The following is a 21,314-nucleotide window of genomic DNA, read 5'->3' on the forward strand; positions in this document are numbered from 1 at the left end:
TTTTTCCACGTTTCTGATGCAGCTCCAAAATATTCAGCAGGATTTCATCAATGCCTTTTGTCCATCTCTCTCCAGTAAACAGTTTTTTTTTTTTTTTGGTTGCTCCTAAAAACGGTGGAGGCCAAACCAAACCATCAATTCCCCAAAATCCTTCGGTCAGAGGAAGCCAAGGAGCTTGCACTGTGCAAGAAGCTCCTTTGTGCCAGGGTCCATGGCTTGGTGGAAGCCAAGCACATGGATAAATCCTTGCTGGATCAGGCTTTGTGGTTAGAGAAAACCCTTCCAGCTGAAATGAAACCTCCCATAAGGATCTAACTCTTAGGAAGTTTTAGAGGGAGGAGGGAGCAGTCAAGCTTGCACAGGAGGTTTTCTCATCTGGTGTGAGTGGCTCAGTGCAGGACCTGGCAAGGCCTAAGCAATTGTTCATGGCTCCTGCACAGCTCATCTGCTCTGGGAGCTGATTTGTGACGGAAATCCGCTTGAATGGAAATGGCAAATTCGATTTACTTGTGCAAAAGTCGTGAAGAATTCCACAGAGGAACAACCCGGGAACGTACTTTGGATTATAAGATTTAGGAAGGGAAAAGGGCACAAACCACATAATTCAGAATCGACCTTCCAGCATCAGAAGTTTGAGGTTAATCAAAACTAGGGTGTAGTTCATTCATGAAGATGTCTGTGTGAGTTGGAGCTGATCCTGTGCTTGGATCTTTCCATTTCCCTTAGGATCTGTTCAAATCCCAGGATCAGAGCCCTTTCCAGTTTGCAGCAGAAAGCCCAAAACCACACACAAAAAGCTGTTTAAAGGAGGAGTCATCAGCAGACAGAACTAGCTGTGAGTCTGTCCTGGATCTCTGGAAACTTTCAGGTAGGAACAGAGTAGAGGGATGGAAGTTTTGGGGTAATTTGGATCTCCCTGAGAGATTGGAGAGTAACTGAAATAACATAGTTTGTGTGCTAATGAAATAACACAGTTTGTGTGCTGATGAAAGAGATGGCACTGGGGGAGAAGGGAGAGTTAAACTCAGGATTAACTGCAGAAACAACAGGAGAACTGCCTGAATTTCCAGGGCAGGAGGCAAGATTTGCTGTTCAGAGCTGGTACCAGAGATCTGCCAGAGAGGCTGAAGTGTTTCCTGGGCCGTGGGAAAGGGAAAGGCTGTCCCCTCCTGTTCATCCCTCTTTGCAGAGCTGGGGAGCCCAGGGGAACCCCAGCAATGTCCTCACCTGCGATTGCCAAAGTGGGAGATGCACAGCATGGCATCCCTGCTCCCAGCAGCCACACCATGGCAGGGCCTGAAACCCTCAGCAAGGACAGCCTTTCCCAGTTGGGAGAAAGCAGGTGAGCAGCATGGCTGTGGCTGGATTCTCGTGGGGCATTTATTGCAGCCTTCCCTTTGGGCAGGTGGTGCACAGGAATCAATCCCACCCGGGCAGAGCGGGCTCCCAACCATCACTGAACCATCCATGGAACTGCAGCTTTCCATGATGGACCACAGGAGTAATCCTCAGGTTTCTCCTCCAAGGAGAAACCATCCCTCTCCTCTCCTGCAGACCTGCAGAGCCCCATCCCTTGTACTCATTATGGGAGCATTGGTTTTCAGGAACATGCACCATTCTCATGTGAACACATACACAAAATGAAACAATAACACCCATTTCTGTAGAAGAATATATTATTTAGCAGATTGGTTTAAAAGTTAAAAAAAAAAAAATCTGTACATCTTTGAAGTTGTCTCTTGTTGGTTTGTTTTTTTTTTTTTTTGCATCAACAAGGATAAAAATGTGTTTGCACCATGGTTTTTTCAGCTTTGTGCTCCCTTCTTTGCTCATGCTGAAGGATCCCATGGTGTCCAGCTGTACCAGGCCACAAAGCAACCCTGCAAACTCACTAAGGTTTCTTCTGTTTTCTTTTAGTGTAGAAAAAAAAAAAAAAAAAAGGAAATTGCATCCACTATGCTGGGCTTCTGAATGTACTGTGAACACTACAAAATTCAGAGAATAATGAGGAGAAATGTATCATTAGGGCCTACCAGGCAAACAAAAATGTATGCCTGGACCCTTGTCAGTGTATAAGCATCTAGTGAGCTCTGCTGTAATTAGCATACTGCTGTACACATATAGAGAGTATCTCAACTGAAACAACCCCTGGTGCCAGGGCATCATTTCCCAGAAAAAGGCTCCTTAGCTAAGCTCTGATTAGTCTCTACAGGCAGCTGGGTCACCCAAAAGGCAGATCTGCTCAAGGTTGGAGCTGTGCTTTAGCCTGAGCAGTGTCTGCAGGGAGAATCCTGCCAGGAGGCTGTGGTGGGAATGCTGGAGCCTGGGAAATCCTTCCAGGAGGCTGTGGTGGGAATGCTGGAGCCTGGGAAATCCTTCCAGGAGGCTGTGGTGGGAATTCAGGAGCCTGGGGAATCCTTCCAGGAGGCTGTGGTGGGAATTCAGGAGCCTGGGGGATCCTTCCAGGAGGCTGTGGTGGGAATTCAGGAGCCTGGGGGATCCTGCCAGGAGGCTGTGGTGGGAATTCAGGAGCCTGGGGAATCCTGCCAGGAGGCTGTGGTGGGAATGCTGGAGGCTGGGGAATCCTGCCAGGAGGCTGTGGTGGGAATGCTGGAGCCTGGGGGATCCTGCCAGGAGGCTGTGGTGAGAATTCAGAATTCAGGAGCCTGGGAAATCCTGCCAGGAGGCTGTGGTGGGAATGCTGGAGCCTGGGAAATCCTGCCAGGAGGCTGTGGTGGGAATTCAGGAGCCTGGGAAATCCTGCCAGGAGGCTGTGGTGAGAATTCAGGAGCCTAGAGAATCCTGCCAGGAGGCTGTGGTGAGAATTCAGAATTCAGGAGCCTGGGAAATCCTGCCAGGAGGCTGTGGTGGGAATTCAGAATTCAGGAGCCTGGGGGATCCTTCCAGGAGGCTGTGGAGGGAATGCTGGAGCCTGGGGGATCCTTCCAGGAGGCTGTGGTGGGAATTCAGGAGCCTGGGGAATCCTGCCAGGAGGCTGTGGTGGGAATGCTGGAGCCTGGGAAATCCTGCCAGGAGGCTGTGGTGGGAATACAGGAGCCTGGGGAATCCTTCCAGGAGGCTGTGGTGGGAATTCAGGAGCCTGGGGAATCCTGCCAGGAGGCTGTGGAGGGGATGCCAGAGTCTGGGGAGCAGGCGTTGTCCGACGGCAGCAGCACCTCTGTGAGGAGGCTGCAGGCTGTGGATCCATCTCTCCCTGCATGGTCCCACATGGATTTTGATGTAGCCACCACCTCTGCTTGGCTAATACAGCATTTCTCAAACCAGAGTAGCCTCAAGGCTCGTGGTTGATTTGTTCAAAGGCTGTTTCCTCTCACTTTTCGTTACTGCTGGTGGTCAAAACGTCACTTTTCTGTGTCTGCAGCTGGAATGAAGAGCAGAGCAGGATTAATCCCCCCTGAGTCACACTCACGGTGCTGCTGTGAGTCCCACGCTCAGCTCTCCACAAGGCATGTGCAACATTTCCTGGGAAATAATAGGCAGCAGCTTGGAATATCACAGGCATTGTTTCATCCAAACAGCTCTGGATGAACGTCCTGGATAAACAGAACTCAGTCTTTCTCATCAGCTATTGTACTAGGATCTCAGATTATTAATTAAGTCCTCTTGTTTCAGAATACTTCTGAATCCAAGCAGCTCCTATTTTTTAAGACCTCTTGTGCCAGTACACTCTAATTAAAACCCCATTCGTTTGTATAAAAATGCTGTTTTGACAGCTTCTATAAACCAGAAGTAAAATCTCAACTCAACTCAAAAGATGAATAAAGCTCAGAAAATCTGGCAGTCGTATTTGAGTTATTTTGCCCTCGTTTGAAAAATGCTCCTGTCTAAATGGAAAAATGCCTAAAAGTCTTTGTTCTCCTTTAAAATTCAGTGCCCCCAGAGCCTGTGCTCTTTGATCAACAAGCCTCAGTACTTCAACTGCTGAAGGGCTTTTTCTCCAAAGCACTTGGGAGGAGATGGGAGCTACAGCAAAGCTACTGTTCCACTCATGGATGATCACATGGAGGAGCCTTCATTACCCACATATCAAACAGTATCAGCACAACTGGTGCTCCAGGGCACTTCCCAAGTTATTTTAATGATGGAGTGGCTGACAGCACCCTGCCTACATGCTGAATTTTTTCATGTCAGAAACTCCCTTCTCTGTGATGCCGTTAGGGCAGGTTTTGTTGTGGATCTTGGCAGGGAAAGGAGGCACTGGAAGAGGTGTGCAAGAAAGGAGTGCAGGGCCATTGTCAGAGGCTGCAGGGAGCTGGACCAGCACTCTGACTGCTGCCCTGGGCACTGGTCCCTGCCCTGCCAGGCTCCTGAGGCAATGCAGACCCGCTGTGTGACAGCAAATGTGGTCACCTGGAATCCCCACCTGCCCTGAGCCTTACAAAATGAGAGATGCTCTGTACATTAAAGTCCCCAATGGACAATTAAAGGGCTTCACTGGTTATGCATTTCATCCTCCTGGGTGCTTTGCATGACAGAGTGATTCCTCATAAAATGCCAAGCACATCTTGATGACACAGGGGTGACTGGAAATTCCTTCCCAGAAAATAAACTCATGCACTGGTGATGCAGAGCCTTGAACTGCCCAACCCCAGAACGTTTTGCTGCAGTGTGACCCAGGCAAACTCCTTCCCAAGGGAGGGCAAATCCCTCCAGGGAGAGGTGTGTGCTCCCTTCAGGGGGTTATTCCTGGGGTCTGTGCCTTGCAAGCAGCTCCTGTCCTGTGCCCATACTTGTGTGGTTCCTGGCGGACTCTGCAAGGACATGTTTTTACTGCTTGTGGCACATACCTCTCCAGGCAGGTGTAATGAATGAGTTTCTCAGGATAATAATTACACCACAAGCATTCCCACTGTTTCAGAATTAAGCTGCTACTTAATTATAATGTTTGGCTTAATAAATTATAATGTTTGCTGTATCAAGGATTTAATTGGAGTTTACCTCTTTCATAGCATCATCTATCTGTTTTAACCCCTCGTAGTGGTCCCTGGATTCCCACAGAGGCTGGAGCATCACCTCCTCCACTTCTGGGAACAGCTAGGTGGAAACAAGACAAAGACTATCAGCATTTCCTTTTGCATTCCTCAACTTGCTGCATTATTTGACTGTACATGCTGAAAACGGGGCGTGGAAGGTATCGGTGCTGGGATCCCTGATGCGGGAAGAATGATGTCTGAACTCAAATGATTTCAGAAGGCTAAGTAATTACTTTATTAAACTATATTATACTATAACTACATTACACAAGCAAAAACTATCCCTAACTAACTAACTAGAAAACCTGTGACTGTCTCCTGAGAATCCCGACATAGATGTGGATCCAATTGGTCAATGAATTCAATCAAGCCATCACCTTGGGTAAACAATCTCCAGAACACATTCCACATGGGCACAGACAAGGAGCAGGGAATGAGATAAGAATTGTTTTGATTCTCTTTTCTCTGCTTCTGGCAGGAGAAATCTCTCAGGAGTCTCTCTATTCAATGTGAATACCACAGGAAGGTACATCCCCATTTCCCTGGATAACCAAGCACCTGGTGGGACCAGCACCAGAGGGAAGCTCTGCTCTCCCCCTCGCTGGTTCCTACCCCTGGGTGAGGGTGACTTTACCTTTGTCACTGTTTCGAACATGGGGATGAGCACGAACTTGAGGAATCCGATCTGTGCCGTGGGTTTGGTCACTTTGTCGCGGTCCATGAACGGCGCCACTGGGAGCCCCTCGGATTTTTCTCGGTCGCTCTGGAACAACCAGAGAAACAACCCAGAGATAACAAAACGAGTGATAACAAATATTAATCCTGTCTTGGAGGCTGTGAGGAGAGTGATGCACCAAGCAGATGAGCAGCCCTCAGATGCAGATCACAGAGGTGGCTGCAGATAGCACAGAATAGTGATGTGCTTCCCTCAGGCCAATCTCTCTGCTTTGTGGAGAGCAACGTCTGAATAAAGAGAATTCTGTTCAGTTATTTCTGCTCAGCAGCAGCATCAAAGTGTTCACCTCCAGCCTTGCAGGGTGGCTGACTCCCTTTGCAAACCCACTGGACTTGTTAGGTGAAGTATTTCAGAGTATCTAGAAAGCTGGTAATGGCCCTGCTGCTCTGAAAGAGAAGGAATAGTTCTGTGATTTCCTCATTGTTCTCCAGAGAGCGATTATTTTCAGGTATTCAGACAGAAATTGTATCTCATTCTTTACTAATGATTAAAAGAGAAAATCAGTTGCATCCACTTGCTTACTGAGCAGGTTCTTTTGCTGGCATCCTTCTCTGACTTTTTGTAAAAGAAGCTTTCTGTGGAATCATAGAATGGTTTGAGTTGGAAAGGATCTTAAAGATCACCCAGTTCCAACCCCCTGCCATGGGCAGGGTAACTTCCACTAAACCAGAGTTAGAACCAGACTGGGCTGTCAGACAGTGAAGCACCTGTGGGATTTGGAAATAGCAGAAAATAGTGAAATTGTGCACTTGCATCTCTCCCTCACTCTTACCTGCATAAAATACTCCTCCAGTAAGCAATCTACCCAGGGCTCTGCTACCTCCATCGGGCGGACTTCGTTGGAGATATCACAGCATTTTATCAGCACCATCTTCAGCTGAAAGAGGAGAACACTTCAATTGCAGTCCTAAAGCCAGCCCTTTTCCCCCTTTCCACAACCCCTGTCCCTGCAATGCTTTCAACCAGAAAGAACAACTTCAGGATTTAACCTGAAGTCTTAAATTATCTGGATCCCTTTTCCATTCTCGCAGCTGCACTGTGTAAATCACTTTTCCCCTCTCTGCCTTGCTTCTCCCCTCTGCAGCCCTGGGATGTGTGGGATGTGCACTTATCTGCTGCATGATGAGTTTCAGTCACAAGTGACCATTAAGTTTTTTGTGGAGCACTTAGAGGCAGCTGGGAAAAGATTTCCCTGGAAATCAAATACAACTGCATTGGGGAATAGAGGAGACAAGAGGTTTTATTCTTATGGATTTTTCTTGCCCCACAGTAAAGGATGATAAGAATTTGTGGCCTAATAGAATAAAATATTTTATTCTCCTGATGGGACTCCTGATTGGATTTCTAAAGCTGGAAAAATCTATTTAATATAGAGCATTTTCAAATTGTAATTATTTTTTGCTGGGGCAGAAAATGTAGGAGGGATTATTTTTTGATAACATATATTGAATCTTGATTTTTCAACAAACAAACTCTCACTCAATGCACAGAAAAATAACAATCCACAAAACCTCCTTACACAGGTCATATGGTCTTCATTTGTATAATCAAAGTTTTCCATTTTTTCCTTGAAAGAGTCCAGTATTTCTGCATGTCTCGCCATGTCTGTAGCCAGGATTAATGTAATTATCCCCTAGCAAAGAAAACATGTTCACATATTAACTTGACATTCCTTACAAGGTCTGCTATTGCAAAGCCAAGTAGAGTCTGTCCTGCACACAAAATGCCTCAGATGCACCGAATTGCTCATGCTGGAAGGGGAAGTTTCTGACTTGGAACTGCCAAGGAAATGGGAAGAGGGTTATAAAGAGTTCGTGGTACATGAGGATCATGGTTTTATGTGATATTCCCAAGACACTGAGGTTTTTCCTTTCTCATTGACTAATTGTAGAAAAGCAAACTGTACAACAGGATGCTAAAAGCCATGCTCTGGCTGCCAAGATCCACTTTCCTCTCCTTGGAAGGCACTGTGGGTTTTGCTGCTGACTCTTAGTGGCCCTGAGACAAAAATCATGATGTGGATGCCAGCTGTGTCCAGTCTCTTTGGATTAAGGGCTTTGAAACACTTGGATGAGGACAAGGAACTCTGTATCCTCCTTCTGTGCAGAGTTTATGATGGGAAAACATATGGTTAATTTAAAGTTGTGGGTTTTCATACAGAACAGTCCCTTTTGGGCCCGTGCCAGTTTCCCACACACTGGCAGAATCAGGAACTCCCACCAGCCCTTAAACTGCTTCTTCACTCGGTGTGTAAGGAAGGTGTAATGTGGAAATTAAGACTGAATTTTGGTCCTTAGAGCCCTGATGGGAATTTTAACATTGTTCAGTGCCTCATAGATAACTGTGACGACTCCCAGTGCACCAGGGCCTCTTCCAACAGCACAAGTGCTCTGCTGTTGCAACTTCTTTTCCCCTTTTGAAGCCCCTCTTAAAATTAATACAATGTTCCTGTAAAGCACAAACTTCTGCCCTGAGAGCTTAATCCTTCCCCAGTCAGTGCTAATTGGCTGCTCCAACAATATAAACATCTACCCCCAAAATGTCATCGGCTTTAATAGCCAGGATGTACTCATTCCTCAGCAACCCATTCCAGGGAGGGCTGCTGTGGAAATTTTCCAAGGATCCCTCTTGGACCCTCCCAGTTCTAGGGGCTTTTTCAGCCCTGCCCTCCAGGGAGGAAGAATCACTCTCATGGTGGAGCAGGGAAGTCCGTGCGCGTTTACAACCTCAGGAACGGCGCGTGCAGGAGCAGCATTCCTCCTACCTGTCTTATCTGCTTGAACTGGTCCTGGTCCACGTTGGAGAAAATGTTGAATTCTGGCTGGGAGATGATCTGGAAGGCCACGGCGCAGTGGTGGTTCTCCAGCGGGGAGATGTCGTTGTAGCGCACGGCCAGCTCCGTCCGCGCGTTGATCTGGTAGCTGAGGGCAGGGAAAGCCGTGAGGAAAAAACTCCTCAGACACCCACCAGCTGCTCCAAACCTCCTGCTTGCATTCTTTTCAATGCTTATTCAATTAGCTGCAGCTTTGGGGTTTTTATTTTGTTTGTTGGTATTAAATCAGGTTTTCACAGTAAATAGATATTGAATATAATCGCAGGCGTTGATTCCCCTCAGTGGGTGAACATTCACCAAAAGGGTTTTTTTTTTCTTCTTCTCTAAATTTTATCACATTTCTAGTTTAAAATGATGTAGAACAAAACCAGAAGGAACTGTTTGGGTTTAATTCAACCCCTGCTAATATCAAAAACAGAGATTCTCACTATCCCAGTCAGAACTAGGCTCTGCCTTTATTTAATGAATGGTTACAAATAAATCAGATTCTCTCTCTTTCACATGCACACAAAAGTGTCTGTGGATCAACAGCAATAATCTCCTGACATGAAAATAAACAGAGTAAAGTACACTTCATGATTTATAATTATGGAATAAAGTGTAAGCTAAATCCCCCTTTGAATTTTAGTGTAATTATTCCATTATAATAATTTATAGCTCTGTTACCAGCTGTAAAGTATTTCACCTTATTTTTTCAGGAGTTAGAGGGGAAAGGGTTTGAATAGAAATCTGAAAAAAAAAACATTTTCCCTACAGAACCAAGGACTGGTTGGCAAAACCCAGCCCAGACCTGAGTTCTGCTTTGACCCACGTGAGTGACCATCAGGGCCTTGGGAAAAGGTCAGAAAAGGAAAACTTGATCTACCAAAAAATGCCAACCAGTGTTACCTTCCCAAGAGATTTTAAGGGAAGAGAAAGCAAAAGAACAGACTCACGTATTGTTATAGCCTGGATGGTCCAAGTCATGGCACACGGCTGCAGTCATGAGAATCAAAATGTCAATTTGGGAAAATTTCTCCTGTAAAATACAAAACATGAATGTAGTAGTATGATTTATACTTCCCCTATCCTTGTAAATTAAAAGAAATAAAGAAACCAGACATATTTACTTTTTAGAGAAATGCAAATCTGAGCAAAATGAAGCATTTTTCCTTAGATGAATTTACTTCAGTCAAGAAAGAGAAATCTGCCTTCCCTTCCAGTAAAAATGACTCAGATTTGCCTTTGTTGCATTAAATAACAGCAGCTCAGAGGAGGCAATTTCCTTGAAACTTGCTATTACTGCAGAGATGATATAAGAGCACTGAGACATTAGTACAGTCTCTCACGAGTCATTTGAGCACCCTGATTAGGTAAAGGGAGGGCTGGAAGATATCTCTGTTGCCACTGCATTCTGCATTAACTAAAGTTAGGAAAAGAGCAAGAAAAATTAAATGTTGTGTTCCCACAGCTTTTGAATAGCATGGACTTAAATTAAAGCAAATTTTTCTTCATACTGCTACTGGCAAGAAAACAGAATTAAGCTAGTAACTGATAAGTTAACTATGGATAAAAAAGGTGTTTTTTTAAAGTGAAAAAAAACAGTTTTGTAAAGAAATGAAATGAATATATGAGTACAGGTTATCCAGACAGTGAAATCAATTGATGCCTATGGTTTTGGACAAAATAAAGGTCAAATGTGTGTCCTGCATACAATACATGCCAGGCTACAGGACAAGCACAGGTAAAAGTACACATTTGGAGAAAACCTCTTGGGGGAACATTTTGTGTCCCAAACAAAGAATACACCCACAGACCATAACTGAGTAGGGGTTTGGCTGTCACTCCTAAATGTTTCACTCCAGTACCAACTGTGAACATCCAGGAGGTGAAGTTACCTCCCCAGCAGCCTCAGAAAGCTGTGCAGGTGCTGGGGGTGGGAATGCAACACCTCTCCTTGCGTGCCCAGGTGTCAGATTAAGTTTTTTTCTGATCTAGACATGGGGTAACTGAGAGGCGTTTAAAAAACTTTTATTCCATTTTCAGTTTCATATGAAGGGTGAGACAATGAGATGTGAGATGTTGTAATTCACACCATCACAATCAGAAGTCAGCTATTTCTTAGTTATAATACACTATTAGTATTTCTTGGCCTATTAGTCTTTGCTATGCTATACCCTTAAATAATACTGTAATTAATACTGTAAATGCCTTAAAGCTAATCATCTAGAATTACTCATCGTGGGTCTTAATACAATGCAGCTTTCATAGTTCTATTTCTCTGAAGTATCCAGAGGCCATCCTTTGAAACTTGTTTCTAGCTCCATTTCTCTCTCACCAATATCTGTCCTATTCTGACGGAACCCAGGCCTGGTTCAGGGGTTCAGTGTGGTGGAAAAATCCCTCCTCCAACCCGTGCTTCCAAAGAAAGGCTCAGCAGTCTCTGTTGTTCAGTCTCAAGGCAGTTTATTGCAAGTTATCTAAAAGATTTTCTTCTCTGGCTGCTGTGGTTTGCTCACAGCTCAGGCAGAGGCACACACACACCCTGACATCCTCTCTGACTCCCGACTGCTTCTTCTCTCCCCGCCCAGGGCTGCTGCTGTCTTTTATATGGTACATTACGTGTTACATGGTTACAGTTTTTCCCCAATACCTATTACCTATATTAAATGGTGCTTTTCTATCTTTTATATGGTACATTACATGTTACATGGTTACAGTTTTTCCCCAATGCCTATTACCTATATTAAATGGTGCTTTTTTACTCTAAACCAATATGTGAGTTCCAACATCACCAAGAACATGGAGGTAAGGAAGAAGAAAGAGGGAGGACAGGACAGGCCCAAATCCCTCCATCTCAAAACCTCTGACCCCCATGTACAAAGTAAAAACCCCCTGTACAGGTGTTAAAACCCCCCTGTATAACACTAAAAAATTCTTCCCTCTACTTTATAACTACTTCTATTATAATATCTAAACTTTTATGACTTCTTGTTCTTCCTGCAAAGTTGGTAAATCATTCCATGGCTCAAACCCAAAATCACAGCTGTTTCCAGCTGCCTGCCAGGGTCTCAAATGCTTCTGACCTGGGCCTGGAACCTCCAAAAATGTCTGAGGGACATTTTGAGTTCCAACACTATTCCATGGCATTTTTGAGCCAGCATTTCTTATCTCAAGGTTTGCACAGGGATGCGCACGCTACGTGAGCCTTCTGCCAGGCTTTGAGAATTCCCTACAAATCCATTCCCCACACCTGTGAACTGAGCCAGTGCAGCCTCCCCAAAGGCCACCACTCGCCAGCAGGCTGGTGGCCCGTTTGGCAAGAGAAGTGGCTGAGGTTTCAGGGTGGAATTGGGGTGGTGCCACGGAGATGGGGTCGTACCTGGAGGCTGCAGAGCGAGATCATGCTGTACATCATCTGTGTGACGCAGAAGCAGTGCCGGAAATTGTGGAAGGGGTTGTTCCTGTAGTTGTCGTGGATGCACAGCTGCAGAGAGAGGGAATGGAGCTGTCAGAGGTGGCACAGCTGTTCACCAAGCACTGTAAATCCTAAAAGGAGTCCTATGGGGCTCAGGATCATTCTCTGCTAGGACAGAGTGACAGCACAGGGCCTCTGACACTTTCTGCCTTCCTGGGTGAGATTTGTGTTATAGATACATACTATAATATTGGCTTTTTGCAAATATCAAAATGGATTTTACATGTGTGGTGTTAAAGTAACTTAGATACAAATATATAGTTTTTATTGTTAGTATAGTTAGTATATAGTTAGTTTATATAGTTAGTATATAGTTAGTATATAGTTCGTTTATATAGTTAGTATATAGTTTGTTTTATAGTTAGTATAGTTAGTAGTTATTGTTGTTAATTAAGCTTAGACATAGCAGTGAAATAGCTGATATAAGTATGTTTGTGTTCAAATTCCTTCTTGGATGCAATAACATCCAGTGAACAAAGGATGAGGACGTTGCTACAGATCTGCCAACTATTATCACTCACTGTCTGAAGACAGAGTGGAACAAGGCCCAAAACTGAAGGTTATGATAAAAATGGACTAAAACACAGCCAAGGAATCTGCATGCTCTAAAAAGGCAGATCCAAGGAGCAGATATGCTAAACAGTTCTTGGACATGTAAACTGGTTTGGGGAAAGTTTACTATGCATAAGGGACTATGAATATGCAACAGGCTGATGTAAAGGAAAAGGTATTTAAGGGCTGTCCCCGAAGACAACAGTGTGAGTGCCACGAGGCACCTGTAACAACCTTTGCTCTGTGGTCCTTGTCTCCTATTGTTCTTTATTAAACTTTTAAATTTTCACAGGAGAGTGAAAATTTCACATTTGTGTGTTTCAAGAATTCACCAGCAGGTAAAGCTCACAGAAAATCCCCCCTCACACCAGCCAGCAATGGGCAAACATCCCAGCACAGCTGCATCTCAGTCCTTGAGAGAGGACACTCTGCTCTCATCCTGAGTTTGTATTTCAAACCTTGCAGTGGCTAAATGGGGACTGTAAAGGGCTCAGAGCCCACCCCAGCCCCCTCTCCTGCTGAATTCAAACTGCAGCTCTGATACCTTGAGGGCTGAAATGTGGCTGTCATTTCATTTCACTTTGGGATGTGCTGCTTGGCAAAGAGAAGATGTGAATGCACACCAGGCTGGAGCACACCTGGGTGGGTTTTCTACTCCAGTCAGCCTGGGAGAGATTGAGCTGTTCTGGGCTCACAGGAGCCATTGTTGTGTGTGGATTAACTTCCTGCAGATCCTGGCTTGGTCGCCTTCATTCCAGAGGCAGGATAGAGCCTGTCTGTCCCTGTGTCTTGGCTAGTGCCAGCCAGGCTGGCAGAGGGAGGCTGGCACAGCTGGGTTGACACATGCCACGGTCATTATTCCAATGCTCCTCTGGTTTCCTGTCCCTCACAAAGCAGCCAAGAGTCAGCAGCACTGCTGGACCCCTCTGCTGAATCCTCCTCCAAAGCCTGGACCCCAGAGAGCCCTCATGCTTCAGTTACTGAATTAATTACATGGACAGAATTAATGACATGGACAGAATTCCTGTCCTCTTCTCCAGCTCAATCAGGAATTTACTTCAGGAGCCCTCACACCCATTGGGATCAAACACTTTAACTCATCACCTGACTTCTAGGAAACCTCATAGCTCTGGATGAGGTCAAGAGAAGTGTGGTATTTCAATGCTTATTCAGTATTTTGGGTTTCATTGCAAAAGCCTCACAGAGTATTCTGTAGCAAGGATTTTAGAAACACACTTCATTATTTTAAAACGACTTAGGAACGGCATGATATGGTTGTCAGCCAGGCTCACAGGTGGTATCTCACATGGACACCCGTGGCACTGCACAAAGCTGCATGGATGTAATGCACACATCCAGCACTGGAGCCCAGAGCATCCCAGGGGACTCCTGACTCAGGAGGGATGGAGTGACTGGGCTGCATTAATCACTTTTCCTCCTCTTTCTGGAAGATTTCTGTAGCCAGTGAATGTGGGATAAGCATGAGTGGCTTTTTCTCTCCCACTTGAGTTCAAAGTGATGCCCATACTGTGCCTGGGGAAGCATCCCACTTTGGAGCAGAGCACTTGAGGCTTTTAAAAATAATTTATTTCTTCGAGACGATAGACCTCACCCTGCCTTCCTTTTGTAGAAAATACTCAACAAACTCCTCTTTTGTTGCTCAGAGTGAGGCTGTCTTAAATGTTAGTGGTGACAAATTGCTTGGAGACAGGAGCTAGGGGAAGCTGCCTGCAGCAGTGTGTGTAGGTGGGCTGTTGGTGTGTGTTGACATATCACCTTGCTTCCCATGTTTTTGGGCTGTGAAACAGGAGGAGGAGATCTTTTGGTTTATCTACTCCGTGTTACCCTTGTTTGTGTTGGGTTTCATCCCACCCCTTGTCTTCAGCTGCTTTATAGGGTCAACACCACCCAGTTTTTCATTTGCCTTCTTCAGAGAGAGAGATTTACCAGATTTTGAACATTTTTGGTGTCTCCTTTAATGCAGTCATTTTATTTTTGCAAAGAAGCTTCACCAATGCTGGGAATAAATTTCAGGTGAGCCTCCTGCCTTCTGTGGTGACATTTCATCCCTTATTCCAGGCTCTGCTCAGCCTTGTGCCTCCTGCTGCAGGACACAACGTGACAGCCCCATGTGCCTCCTGCCATTGCTGTGCTAAACATGTGATGGACCCAGTCTTTTCTTTGTCTTTCCCAGCTACCTCCTGGTTTTGTGAATTTTTTCAGGAGTCTACATCCATCTGAAACAGTGCCCTCTACTCTCTGCAAGCTCCTCAGGGAATCAGAAGACATTAATGAGGTGTAAGTCTTTAGTACAGGAATCCTGTGAAACATCTGTACAATGAATTCACACCATGATGTTTTTAATTATTGTCTCAATCAATTTGTGAGACACAGAGGTAAGTTTTTACTAGTTGCAATTCCTCAGGCTATCCCTGGATGCTTTTTAAACAATGGTTACAATATTTACTGTTCTACAGTTCTCTAGGAATGTGATGGGTTTTTTTCTAAAAAAGGCAATATATTCTTCAGCTTTTTAGCAAACACTTTTTTTGCTCTCCCTTCAACCTGAAAACTCATTGCTTTTTAAATATTCCAGTGTTTCTCCCTCAGCCGTCTCACTTTTGGTATGATCTCATCTTTCTCACATTTTGCATCTCTGCAACACTCTCACATCAAAGACTGAAGCAAAGAAAGTTACTTTCTCAGCAATTCCTTTTCCTTCCTGACTTGCTCTTTCCTCTGCTCCCTGTGATTTACTGCACTGAATGATTATTGCACTTATTGGCACTTTTTAACTATATTTGAAGGCACTTGTCTTGCCTCCATTTACAGTAGGTATCAAGAGCATTCAGCAGAAATGAACTGCTTTCAGTAACAGAAACGTCAGCAAATGAATGCAAAACAGTTAAAAAGAGTCATCTGTGACCACAAGAATGCAAAAATTTTCTGAAGTACTTGAATTTTAAGAATTTGTATAGATTGACTGCTCTGATTGGGATTACTCATGCCAGTCATGTTAATTCCATGACTAAATGCCTTGTCTATTGATTTTTGAATGTGAAAAATTGCAAACATCAGTAACTTGAAACACTCACCAGCCACCTCTTCAACGTGATAGGATTGATGTTGAAGTCTTTTACCAGCCCAAGGTCGTGGTACATGTGCTCCAAACAGCTCAGCATCTGCAGGAGGGACAGGCAGGTTATTGCTGTAAATATCCCTTGAGGACACCCTGTGAAGTGAATTTCCCCTTTGCAAGTATCAAATCATTGCAGAGCCCTCTTTAGATGAAAGAAAGATGTTCAAAGATTGCAGGATTAAAGACAGTGCAAGAGGGGAGACAGAGAGGTCTGAAAGCTTTTTGAAGCAGACACGCTGCTGTTGACTTCACAGGTTTTGTGCAGGGCTTTGAATGTCACACCAGCACTCTCCAGTAATTGTGATTTGTGTGTATCACAGCATTTCCTGCTCAAAAAAAAAGGCACTGCCATTTTTCTAGTTCAGCTGGGATGTGTCCTATTGCTCAGTGAAACCAGTGGGAGCTTTCCCCAGGCTGTACAGAAATGGATCAGGCTCTAGCTGGATAGAAAATGACAGCAGAATATAAGAGATCCCTGAAGAAACATTAATTTCAGACATTTGCCAATACCTTCTTTCTTTATGAGCTCCTAACTCCACTGTCTTACCTCACATTTCTTGTTTAAAAGATTTCCCATTATAACCCTACAAAATCGCAGCAGTTTTGTGATTATCCCCTCATGGAGACTGTAACTATGAATCCCAATTGCTGAAATGCAAGCACAAGCAGCTCTTTTGAGACAACATCTGCTCTGCAGTAGCAAGGAGGATTCAGGTAATTTAGCATCACCCCTCATATTTAATCATCTGGGCTTGAAAGAATTTTAAACAAAAGACATCAATCATCTCAAAGAGCTGAAAACAAAAGATATTGATAATCTCAAGAGTTTGGGTGCTTAACAGTTTCCACCAGTCAGAAATGAACAGTTTTCCTGGAGTTCAGGAGTTTATGTGTATATTCATTCCCACTTCTCAAGGCCAAATCTGCAGGGGATGGAATGTGGCTATTGTGTTAGAAAATGCAGTTTTTAGGCTGTAAAGTGAGCCAGGGGTTTCAGCATGATGGGCATAACGTCACAAATACAGCCCTGGAGGCATTTCTAATTCGTTTTCTGTTATTTAGGCTCTTAGAAACTCACCAGAAAAAAAAAATTCAATCAAATGAAACTTTATATTTATCCAGGCAAATATAAATATAAGTCATGGAGTAACATCAGGGCTGACTTTGAGTAATCCAAACAGGAAGGGACTTTCCTGCTAGACCTGAGGGATCATGCCATGAGCTGAATTCTGCTCAGATCACATGGGCAGCATTTTGCTGAAAATCCCCTTGTCCTGATAGAATATATGTTTTGCAACAGTTTCATAAAAGACTTTCCAAGACAAGAAACTTTATCCAGAAGTGCTGAATTGCCCTTAGCAGTGCAGCTGTTGCCAAGAGAGCTTTGGGTGAGTGAGGAGGCGACTCTCAGTCCCAAAACTCCTGCCCCTGGACACAGGAGAATCTCGGTTTTCACGTTTATCCTTTTTGGTCAGCAGCAAAAGCTTGAATATGGGATTTTTGTAAGGCTTGAAAAGTGAGAGGGCATTTGAGAAGGAGGAGCCAGGCTTGCTGCAAAGCTGTGTTTACTGAGATGCAGCAGAGCACATTATTCATTTACTTACAGCTGACTGAGGTTTATGACCTGCCTGCCCCACTGTGAGCACATGGGCAAACACTCACTGCTAAACAAGCTCTGACAGAATTGAAATATTCTCTGTAAACATAAAGCAGAGCTAAGAGGGTGAGATAAGCCCATATGGCGCTCAGCTCACCACAGCTTGTGGGAAATCTAATTTCTGAGCAGACTCCTCCTTGCAAGGCAAGTTGAATATCCACACCCTCATTCTTCTTGCCTTCTTCTTGCCACCTGATAATGTTTCCTAGCCCTCTGAATGAGTTACTGTGCTAAAGCAGTGTCCCCCAGCCCACAGGAAACTGTGGGTAATGGGTTTTGTCTCTCCTCATTCCTTCTTAAGAGTCAGGACAACAATAATCCAGCAGTGTTATGGTGCACCTGCCAGACTGTAATTCCCTCTTGCTGCAAAGACCTGGCAGGCATTTATAGCCATGGTACAGGGAGGGAGGAGTGGCTGCAGAGCCCCTCTGTCCACACAGCAAATGGGAGATGGACCTAAAGCCCAGAGAGCCCTTCTGTTGTTCCTCCAGACACAGGAAAATCCTGAAGTGTGGGAACCCAGGGCACTGGGAATATTTCTCTGTCTGCTCTGGGGTGTCCTGACCCCCAGGGGAGCACTGACTTTGACCCTCATTCATGAAGAAAACTTCCAAAGCCTCAAGGTAAACCAGAAACCACAAAAGTGTGAAATAGAGTGTAGAGATTGTAAAGAGCAGTGCAGTATGTCACATGGGTGAGAAATTTTAGGTTTTAGGATTTTTAGTATGTTATAGATGGATCAAAGATGGAGGATACAGGGTGTTGTCTTGAGTTCCTTTCTTCTTCTTCCTCTTTCTTTCTTCTTGGGTTTAGGTGGTATCTTGTAATTGGGTGGAAAAGTCCTCATTGAGGGTCTTTAGGGGTCGGTTATTGGGTTAGAAAGAGAAATAATCTAGGTGTCACTTCTTAATTGGGTAGCTTAGTTTTTGATTAGACTAAAAAGGCCTTGTAACAAGAGATTTTTGGCCACTTTTGTGCTGTTTTTCCTGTACACAGAGTCTGGTGCAGACAATGTGCTGAAGTTTTGATAAGATAACAATAAACAGAAGCTGAAGACCGAAAAAGTCCAATTCATCTCTTGTTCCTGACACAGAACTGCTCCAGGAGGGTCTCCCCTGCCAGGGAAGCCCCAACTTGGGGTCTGCAAACTCACACTGAGGGGAATGTGCTGCTCCTGGGGATGGGGTATGGGGTGTTTTTCCTTGTCGTGCTGAGCCAGAATCACTCTGAGAAGGTAATTTGGGTGATTGCTGCTGAGGGTGCTGCCAGAACTACCCAAGCCTTCCCCTGGCAAAAAAACCAGCACTAAACCTCTGGCTTAGTCCTGTCCTCCATTATGTTTTTCTTGAGTGAGATTTGCTAGTATTTGCTAAATCTGGTTTTACATTATATTATAAGCTATCTACTCTTAACAGCCTTCTCCTTCATGCTTCTAGAGGTTTACACATAGACCTTCCAGAACCTTCTACAGATGAACCATGAATAACACTAATAGCAGTAAAAAAAGGAAGAAAAGTAAGCAATAAGGAGATGTTAATTGGCTTTGAATGCAGCCTTGCAACCTCTTCAGAACAAGCTGCAGAAAAAACCCTCAGCTGAAGGAGGGTGAATCAATGCCTGCACCTCTGCCTGCTGCTTTATTGATTTGAGTGGAGTTATTGATGATGTGCTTAAGCACACACTTCACTGGGGATTGATTTGTTCAGATAAAATGGTATGGGAGAACTCATGTGGCAGTAATGACAGTGCACCAGTTGAGGGACTTTACTGGGAAGAGATTAAAGAGCAAATAAAGAGGAGCCAGGATATGATAAGCAGCATAATCTACCTGGCATCTGCTAGGAAGAAGCACTGCATTTCTGGTGTGGTATGGAAATAAAAAAAAACATACAGAGTAAGGTGCAGAAAAGGGGGAAAACCCTGCAAACTGTCTCAAAGGGCTCTTCTGGCCCCATTGGCTCTCAGAAAGTGCCAACCCAGCCAACGTGGCATCCTCACCTCGTTGGGCTCCCACAGCCAGACGTCAAAAGTTGGTTTCCGCAGAGCCTCGATGGTCTCCTGGGACAGCATGTACTGCAGACAGAAAGGGAGAAGGTGTAAACAAAGGTGTGCCTGGCATGGGAATGCTGTTGGCATGTCCTTGGGGCTCCCAGGGCTCCATGCACAAGGGATTTAGCCACATTTCCCAAGGAGACAGCAAATGATCTCTCCCTCTGGCCACACAACCCTCCTCACCCTTCCCACCAGCTGGCAGCTGCTCATTGGGGCAGATCCTTGTGGAGCAGAACTTGGGAGAAAAGGGAGAGTGGAGGTGTTAAGGAGAAGGTCATGGCTAAATCCAGCAGAGAAAATCACAGGCACAGGACACAGACCCATCCCTGGCTGTGGTGGTTCTGCTGCCTGCAGAGCATCACTGCACTCGAAGCTGCCAGTTAGGGAGGGGAGGTGTGAAGTGTCTCTGCTTACAGTGCTAAATTAGCTGGTGGGGATGATATGTTTATTTTCAGATGATTTATGCTCCCATTTCAAGTGTTTTTTCAAGAGTGCCCACAGTTTCAAATTGGTTGTCAGCCTGCAAGATTCAAGTGATTTTTTATCATTACGCTCAGAAGCCTAAAACAAAATCAAGCTCGTTCACCAGTTATGGTTGTATAGAAAATGAAAAGAAAAGGAACGTGCAGGGTTAAAAGACATGGGGATATCAGGACTCTACAAATTCATCTTTTCAGGATTCTGTTCATCAGAATAGATGAATATGAGTTTTGGGACTCAAAACCCTTGTGGCTTCAATTGGCCCATTTACCATGGCTGTCTCTAGTTTGGGTTTACTCTCCTGAGCAGGTGAATGACAATTTCTGAGCCATCAAATTGATACTTAATCCAAGGAAGAACAACACAGAGGATTAATTTTTCTTCTTCAAAAGGCAAGGAGTTTTGCATTTGCACATACAATGAACATTTAGTGTGACTTTCTGCAAGAAAACTGCAAATTAGCAGTACAGATTTGGTGTTGCAATGACATCTTCCTTCAGCCTCACTGACATTGGACAAATCCAGCACCTGACAACTGATAACAAATTTTGCAGATTTCCAAAATTTGCAAAACTCCCATGAGTTTTGGTCTAGGAGTAATGCAGAAATACAAAAGTTTACTCTGCAGTAGGTCAGTGCAACTCTTCATAGCCTTTATTTTTAATTCAAGATCCTAATGCAGCAGTCCATCAAAGTTTAATCTGACATATATACTTATCAAGGGGAAAAAAATGGCTTAGAACTGATGTGCTCTGTGAAATCATGTGTTACTGTCAGGAGCACAAGCCTCCTGGGCAAAAATTGACTAAAAGAAATAGAAGTCCCAGCATCTCTGCTTCAGTGGAGGTCACTTTAGCGAGGCAGAGCAGAACAAGCAGCAGAATTTACTGCTCTGCTGGGCTCTGAAGACAAATGTGCACGTCACAGACCTGCATCACACAGGACTGTGAGGATTCAGGGTGGCTGGGCCAGCTTTGGTGTGGGTGAGGAGATGCTCATGGCTAAACCATGATCTGAAATGTGTGAGCTGGGCACTGGGCAGGCATAACCAGCCAGCTTTTAACAATTCTGGTGGGCAAACACTGCTGGTTCTGGGATTAAGGACCCTGTGCTCTTCATGGTTTCAGCCTCATTCATCACTGTTGATTTGTACTTGTACTTGCCCAGGAGACATTTTTCTTCCAGCGTTACTGTTTTCTCTAGCAAATACACTAACTCATTTTCACAGGGACAATGAATCATTTTGGAGAGACTCCAAAGTCGCATTTTCTGTTTCCCTAGGTGAAGCGTTGCCATAAATTACTTTTTAAATTAAAAAATAATCTATTAGGAGAAAATAGGCAGCAGCACCACTTTCAATCAGAACACAGCATTGCAGGGTGTTTTTGATTGTTGCTATGAGCACGGAGAATAA

General features: G+C 44.5%; 1 protein-coding gene across 4 annotated transcripts in view; it reads right to left on the minus strand.

Moving 5' to 3' along the window:
• Positions 1 to 1,746: 1,746 nt before the first annotated feature.
• PDE9A (phosphodiesterase 9A) overlaps positions 1,747 to 21,314 on the minus strand; it is a 55,101-nt gene continuing 35,533 nt past the window's right edge. For all 4 annotated transcript variants that reach the window (XM_002189462.7, XM_030283594.4, XM_012569454.5 and 1 more), the window contains 10 exons: positions 19,367 to 19,441; positions 15,668 to 15,754; positions 11,925 to 12,029; positions 9,499 to 9,581; positions 8,495 to 8,651; positions 7,250 to 7,363; positions 6,503 to 6,607; positions 5,629 to 5,757; positions 4,960 to 5,055; positions 1,747 to 3,382 (listed from right to left, as the gene is read on the minus strand). In XM_002189462.7, the coding sequence (XP_002189498.5) occupies positions 3,332 to 3,382; positions 4,960 to 5,055; positions 5,629 to 5,757; positions 6,503 to 6,607; positions 7,250 to 7,363; positions 8,495 to 8,651; positions 9,499 to 9,581; positions 11,925 to 12,029; positions 15,668 to 15,754; positions 19,367 to 19,441 (1,002 nt within the window). In that variant the 3' untranslated portion in view covers positions 1,747 to 3,331. The remainder of the gene's footprint in view (positions 3,383 to 4,959; positions 5,056 to 5,628; positions 5,758 to 6,502; positions 6,608 to 7,249; positions 7,364 to 8,494; positions 8,652 to 9,498; positions 9,582 to 11,924; positions 12,030 to 15,667; positions 15,755 to 19,366; positions 19,442 to 21,314) is intronic.

Source organism: Taeniopygia guttata, chromosome 1 (genome assembly GCF_048771995.1).
Source record: "Taeniopygia guttata chromosome 1, bTaeGut7.mat, whole genome shotgun sequence".
Lineage (NCBI taxonomy): Eukaryota > Metazoa > Chordata > Aves > Passeriformes > Estrildidae > Taeniopygia > Taeniopygia guttata.